The sequence below is a fragment of the Cupressus sempervirens genome, chromosome 4 (genome assembly GCF_028749045.1).
Source record: "Cupressus sempervirens isolate cs-2001-9-10 chromosome 4, ASM2874904v1, whole genome shotgun sequence".
Lineage (NCBI taxonomy): Eukaryota > Viridiplantae > Streptophyta > Pinopsida > Cupressales > Cupressaceae > Cupressus > Cupressus sempervirens.
The window spans coordinates 459,732,027-459,739,652 of NC_143121.1; the positions used below are offsets into that span (position 1 = coordinate 459,732,027).

A 7,626-nucleotide genomic window follows, 5' to 3' on the forward strand; every position below is an offset into this window, starting at 1 on the left:
GTTTGCGGATACTATATGTGACAGTTCTTGGCATAACCTGTTCAACGAAGAGTACATTGAGCAATTGGGGGGGCTCATCATTAGTCTACACAAGAGGCGAACAGCGCTACTTAAGTCTGCTTGAGTTGTCTTGCTGTCCCATAGGCTATTTTTGGCCTCGTGGACGTTCAAATTTTATCTTTATCTATCTTATCTTAAACTCAACGAAAGCTGTAATTAAAACAATAGATAAAAACTCAAAGATCATTTACATGCGAATTAAAAATCTGCACTTAATAACGACATGCGATTAACTAAAAATATAAAATTTGCTCGGAAAAATTTGTTCGGAAAATAATAACGACAGAAAATGAAAATAAAAGGGTTAACAAACAAGTCTGTAATGTTTTCCTTTCTCGAGTGTGTTCTTCAATAGTATAAGGGAAACTATAGGAACCTTACATGCCGTGTATGGGTAGCTAATATCTTTTAGAGAAAGATGGTCCTAAGCGGCTTTACCCTAGACATCGCTTTCAATCCTTTTGCTGCAGCAGGAGCTGGAACCTCAAGGAGATCATGGCCCTTCAAAGAAAGGAGAGTAACATGCCAATCCGCTTCAATAGGAAGGCAAATCCAATGCGCAGGGAAGCGGTGCCTGAGATGCGGTAAGAATTATACTGAGAACAGCCCTGAAGCCTGCTCCTTCCACGGTCACATGAATGGTAGGCATACCATAAAGTTGTTCTTCTTTTGGGTCTACTGTAAATCGAAGAGTAGTTTCCAGAAAATTTGTGTGAATTTAGCTTAGATCAATGTTTGGATAGCAAATGATAGGTAGCACAAATAAGAAGGGAACAAATGATAGTAAGATTGCAGAAATAGTACTACTTTACTGAAGATTATGGGCAATCAGAATTTCTTACTAATGTTTGATGTGTTCTTGTTAAATGGATAGTAGAATGTAATATTATATGTCGATGTAAATTAAATTCACATAGGATTTTAAGAGTCACCTCATCAGTCTAATCGACCTTGGAAACCTCATTTAGATTCATTGTAACTAAAAATAAGCAAGTGGTGCTTCTTTTCAGGTGACAGGGGATTGTTTTCATTGGCACCTCCACACCAGGGAATTGATGGCGAATGGACAGATGAAAGTGGAGTGATTGTTTACAAATGGAATGACAAAAGGAACAGACCCAGCACTGGTAGGAGCAACTGGAAGAAGAGATGGAGCTGCTGTGGAGAATATGACGAAAATGCAAACCCCTGCCGACGTGGGCGCCATGTCTCATATGATGATGGTGGAACCCTCTTCTAGCTCTTTTCACTGGACAACGAAACATGCTATTTTTACACCACGGTTGTGAGCATAAATACAAGATTTAGTTATGTTAGAGTTGCATATTGCAGTGGATAGGGTTTGTCTCTATTGATGGCACTATATATGCCTTATCAATACGGTCAAGGGAATCAAAATATGCGCCTATGGGAGTACCGAGCATAAAGAGAGAATTAAACTATTTTCTCACACAAGGATTGACTTGCTGGATTAATGGATGCTCTTTAGGGTATTGCTCGCAGATTTAGGTTGGAGGTCTTCCAGGATGTTTAAAGCTTGCGGTTCGAGTGATTAGCTTGAGTTAGAATTAGCTATGTGGATTTTGGGCTGATTAAATGTTATCTGTCCTTATAGGACACCTGATTCAGAGCTGGATATATAGATAATTATAACGTCTATGAGATGGGTTGCAGAAAATCTTTTATTGGGCAGTATATACAGGTCTACAAGATCTAGACAATTGCAAAGTCACAGGAATTATGTTTAATTGCAAGATTGATCATTGCAACTTTGTAATTTAAAATCCCAATAAAACCTCCGTATACTAGGCACAAGGGTTTTTCCTACTTAATTGGGTGTTGGCTGACAGAGCACTGACCACTGTGTACATTTAGGTTTGTAAAAGCTAAATAAGGTGTCTAATAATGTACTGAAACATGAAATTTTGCAATAAGGCGTCTATCAAATAAGGTAGATATGCTTCAGAGTCATAGTTGTCATTCTCGTATTACATCATTGCTATTCTGCTCTACAGATAGGCACAGCTACAGTCTTTGCCAATTTTTGTTTCATAGATTGACGTTCATAATTGAGCTATTGAGATGCATCATTTTAGGGAATGGGATTGGATATCCATTTTGGATGGATTTTATTTTTAAATGCACAACTAAATTCCTTTACTCTGATGGGTCTGCAACTTCTCATTTTTCTCCTCGAGCTTTTCTCACCCAATTATGGCTCACTGAGTATGATTTGAAACGTTGATGCGAAAATATGGCACACAATCAAAATCAGAAGCTGCATTTTAATCCTTTAATATTGGATAGATGCTTGTAGTTGAATGGCATATTATTGAAATGGCTGGCTACATGTTTTCTTTCATTATGTTTTGCATAATCATTGACTCTTGTTAGCACAGTATACCATACTTCTGATAAATGTGATAGAACTTTTGTAGGAATGTTTTCTTCTGTTCCTAACAATAAGGCTTCAGCCGAAGAAGCTACTACGCTTCTGAGTGTAGCTGTCATTCTGGTATTACACCGTTGCCATGCTACCCTACAGAGAAGCGCAGCTACAGTCTTGCCATTTTTTGTTCCATAGACTGACATTTAGAATTGAGATATATTGCTCTAGGGTTGGATATCCATTTTTTTTGTTGGACTTCACTTTTAAAGGCACAACTAAATTCCTTTCACTGCTTAGATGCTTGCATTGAAAGGCAGAATACTGAAATGGCTGGCTACATGTGTTCTTTCATTGTGTTTTGCATGATCACCGACTCTTTTTGGCATACCATACTCCTAATAAATTTAATTGAACTTTTGGAGGAATTTTTTCCACTGTTGCTACTGTCAAACAGGTCTTGTTGCATGTCTCTTTTGCACAAAGAACAGTCTAGAAGTCACAACTGTTAGCTGGACTCAATATGAATGGACTTTTTATACTGAAGCAGACTCACGTGAAATCAGCCAGGAAGGTAATTTTGTAAACAAGAATTTCACACTGCAAAAAGAAAGACATGCAACAGTGTAAAAGGACTATTTTTGACAAATTACACCTTAAGAACAAGAATATTTGAGCTTATTGTTTCTGGATTCGATTGTGTAAATTTTTTTGCATCAACATTTCATGTTCATCCTTATGCTTTCTTCATATTGATCTTAATGATGGATCACAGTGTGTGATCTGAAAGGTTGATGCAAAAACTTGTACACAATCAAACCTAGAAACAATGAGCTCAAAAAATTACACCTTTACACTTTGTAGATTCATCCCAACTTCTTGAGAATATCCTTGACAGAAGAATAATATAACTGATCATAATACATGATTCAGAAGTAGAAAGAAGTTACAAGATGCAAGGTGTAGCTGGAGGACTTCTGCAAGATTGCATTGTCTTTAATGTTCATCCTGAAGGGATCTTTTTCTAACAATTGGCAGTACAAAAGGAAAGTTGTATGTCTAAAATTAAAAAAATTGTAGTCATTCAGTTCTCACTGCAGAGTTCAATTCTTTCAGCGGATCAAATTTATCAGCACTCAGACAAAATTCTTACTTTGCTCACAATATCTCCAAACTGATGTATTGAAATTTTGACTGTAGGAAGAATTGAACTCAAAGTATGTTCTCTCATTAGGATAAGCTAATCGGAATTGTGGACACTCTTTAGGGTGTTGCTTAAAACTTTAGGTTTGAGGTCTTCTAGAGTGTTTAAACTTTAGGTTCCTGATAGCAATATTACAATTTGACTTACTGTGGAAACATATCTCCTACTTATCAATTGATGACTTTAAGGGGCTTTCTAATGAATGGTTCATAAGGCACAACACTTGGTGAAGGTTTTGCAAATGGTGTTGGAAGCAGAGTGGATTTAACCATGGAGGAAACTCCTAGTTAAGCACGCTCAAGTTAGAGTAGTACTGAGATCGGTGACCTCCCAGGAAGTAACGACACTTCACCTCTATGAGCATGACCTAGATCCAATGAGTGATAAGTGTTCCATTTATTGTCACGAGAGATGGATTTGTGTGAATCACTACTCATGAAACATGAGTCAATGAGTTTGATTCAAAAACTACATAGTTAATTCCTGATAGCAATATCACAATTTGACTTACTATGGAAACATAGTTTAATTCCTGATAGCAATATCACAATTTGACTTACTATGGAAACATAGTTTAATTCCTGATAGCAATATCACAATTTGACTTACTATGGAAACATATCTCCGACTTATCAATTAATGAGCTTAAGTCGCTTTCTAATGAATGCTTCATAAGGCACAACACTTGGTGAAGGTTTTGCAAATGAGGTTGCAAGCAGAGTGGATTTAACCATGGAGGAAACTCTATAGTTAAGCGTGCTCAAGCTGGAGTAGTATTGGGATAGGTGACCTCCTGGGAAGTCTTGGTGCTTCATCTCTGCGAGCATCACCTAGATTCACTGAATGTTTAAGTGTTCCATTTATTGTCATTAGAGATGGATTCGTGTCAATCACGACTCATGAAACATGAGTCAATGAGTTGGACTCAAAAACTACACAGTTAAATCCTGGTAGCAATATCACAATTTGACTTAGTGTGGAAACATATCTCCTACTTATCAATTGATGAGCTTAAGGGGCTTTCTAATGAATGGTTCATAAGGCACAACACTTGGTGAAGGTTTTGCAAATGGGGTTGTAAGCAAAGTGGATTTAACCATGGGGGAAACTTCATAGCTAAGCGCACTCAAGTTGGAGTAGTATTGGGATGGGTGACCTCCTGAGAAGTCTCAATGCTTCACCTCTATGAGTATCACCTAGATCCAATGGGTGTTAAGTGTTCCATTTATTGTCATAAGAGATGGATTCGTGTGAATCTGATGCAGGAGCATCCAGAGGTATAAGGGCAATCTTGTGTCACCAAAAAAAAAAGTACTTAGACTTAGTTTCTGTTTCATGTGTTTCCATTTTTGGATACCCATTTGGGTCAAATAAAGGTTCCAACTCTCACAGTTCCACTATTAGTGTTCTGGGTTAGAGTTTTTAATCACCTTGGGATACGTGTAAATGCCAAAAAAATAGGAGTATGTAATTGAGCCATCATTTTGGTGAACTAGAAGGTGTAAATTGGTCGGATGATTGTCATTGTAATTTAGAGCATTCCAGGAAAAAGAATTAGGTCAAAAGGCCCCACGGTTTGAAAGTTATCGCAATTTTTCAATTTTTGGAGACATCCTAAGAATGCTTCAAAGTCAAGTTAGGGGCATTAAATGACCTCGAACAAGGCCAAAAAATGGGGGATGAGCGAAGCTGGTCCATAGGGCTATAGAGCGCTTCGAGAGCTTTTCGGAAATGAAAACAGTTCGTCAATTGGAGCTACAGTTCAAAAGTTATGCCTCCTGGAAGTTCAGTTACCATTTCTGGATTCTTCTAATTTTGTGCCGACTTCTAATGCGACTTCTGGAGCCTTCTATTTGGTCGGTGGATGCCAACTAGCACTTTCTAGAATGTATTCCTAATCCTTAACCCTTCGGGGTCTATTTAAGAACATTTTTGGCATTGTAAAAGGCAATTCGGAGTGGAGTTTGAGAGAAGGTACTGGGAGAAGAATTTATCTCCAGATTTATGCTATTGTAAGCCCATAGGGCATGTTTTGGACTCTGTTTCTCTGCACTAAGTGTACTAGCATATTTTTACAGTTAATAAATTTTTCCCTTTCCTGTTGTGTCCATTCTGTGCTTGGGTTGTGTCCCTATCAGAATCACTACTCATGAAACATGAGTTAATGAGTTTGAGTCAAAAACTACACAGTTAAATCCTGATAGCAATATCACAATGTGACTTACTTTGGAAACATATCTCATACTTATCAATTGATGTGCCTAAGGGGCTTTATAATGAAAGGTTCATAAGGCACAACACTTGTTGAAGGTTTTGCAAATGGGGTTGCAAGCAGATTGGATTTAACCATGGAGGAAACTTTGTAGTTAAGCGTGTTGGTTCCCAAAACCTCGGATTCGAATCATACGAGTCTTGTCAACTTGATGTTGGGATATCCAACCGGTTATGGCCAACTTGATGGAACTGAACAGTGCGGTTCAAGTTCCCTGCACTTTTGGCTCTACAAAACCAAGGCGGGTTTACCTAATCTTGGACAACAACCTTAAATCCAAGATGCTTAAAGCAAATTGATTAAAATGTGAATGTTATGAAGCTTCCAAAATGGCAAGAATTATCGAAAACTCCAAACTTGTGATTTATGAATTAAGAATAAAAGTAAATGATTGTATGAATGTTTTTAAAATAAAAATAAGTATAGATTAATGCAACAAATGAATATATTAATTCTTCAAAGGAAAAATATAAAATGATTGCCAACATATGGATTGCGAATTATGGAAAATATAAAGACTAGTGTCGAAGGGTGATAGAGTCAGTATCATAAGTTTAAAACATACTACTTTATAAAATTCTACGCACATAAATTATAAACAATTTAGTAATCAAGATGCAATAGATCAAATATATGGACGCAATTTTAAAATAGTCTGGAATGTATTTTAACTCCTGTTGTTTGAAGACAAACCAAACATAGATTCAGAAACAATTAAATATTTCACAATATCTATGATGTTTGATTTTAAAATGCTATAATTGATCATACCCACTTATCTATCATATAAGTTACTTATAGAATTAAAATAATAATTATAAAGGACGGAATTATATAATATCTTAACTCTAAAGCTTCATGCAAATAAAATATATATTTCTTACTGATCATGTCGGAAATAATATTGCACTGGAGACAATCCTTACAAATGATTCATCCAATGCAGTTTGACTCCAGAATCACATAAATATATTTACTCAATAATCCAAATTCACGAGCTTAGTTCAAAAAGTCATTTCTTTATCAATGAAAGAATAAAAAAATATCATAGAGCATATATATAATTTGGGTATGTAAAAATTTGTAGGAATATGAAATATATATATTTGTATTTTACATCATGTATTTATAAGGCAACAAGGGGTATCAATTTCCCTTCTAAAAATTGTACCCCTTCATAACAATTAACTGAATATGAAACTTGAATGTGATTTTGATAAAGAGTAATCGTGACTTAGCAATCTTATTTCTTTGTCTTCGATGTTAATGAGGACCAGTTTTGAAAGGTTTGAACAATATTGGAATAAAATAGAACTTCATTCTTAGTATCCGCAAAGGCTCCTTTGTACATTTCTGGATTTCTGAATGTCTCAAAAATGGTAAGTAGTCTGCAACAGATCTGCCAGATATGGGGGGAAGGTCTCCTTGAATGAGAATCAGACTCCTTGATGCGGTGACACCATCTTTCTCCATATCCAAGTGTATTCAGTATTGGATATCTAAATTCGATGACCACTTCTTTCTAGTGCCTACTATCTCCAGACCTCTGATAAATAAAAAATATTGTTAGATATATATTATCAGAAAGTGTCATTACCAACGTATAAACATAGTTCGTGGATCCCTTTCTTCATTGCCTGCATGTATGAAGAGTTGTCATATTTCCTTCGAGTCTTAAATGTTTATTCATACGGAAAGCTTTTG

General features: G+C 36.2%; 1 protein-coding gene across 1 annotated transcript; it reads left to right on the forward strand.

The window, feature by feature from the left end:
• The first annotated feature begins 384 nt into the window (after window positions 1-384).
• Window positions 385-2,031, forward strand: LOC149561964 (uncharacterized). Its single transcript, XM_089825487.1, has 2 exons — window positions 385-701; window positions 1,071-2,031. The coding sequence occupies exons 1-2, from the start codon at window positions 479-481 to the stop codon at window positions 1,298-1,300; spliced, it is 453 nt and encodes a 150-aa protein (XP_089681613.1). The 5' UTR covers window positions 385-478; the 3' UTR covers window positions 1,301-2,031.
• Window positions 2,032-7,626: the final 5,595 nt, after the last annotated feature.

What these genes read in the sequence shown, in the direction of transcription:
- LOC149561964 (XM_089825487.1), top strand. Translation starts at nt 479, where the DNA reads ATGGTCCTAAGCGGCTTTACCCTAGACATCGCTTTCAATCCTTTTGCT. An exon ending in CTTCCACGGTCACATGAATG is followed by an intron (nt 702 to 1,070) that starts GTAGGCATACCA and finishes GCTTCTTTTCAG; the next exon opens with GTGACAGGGGATTGTTTTCA.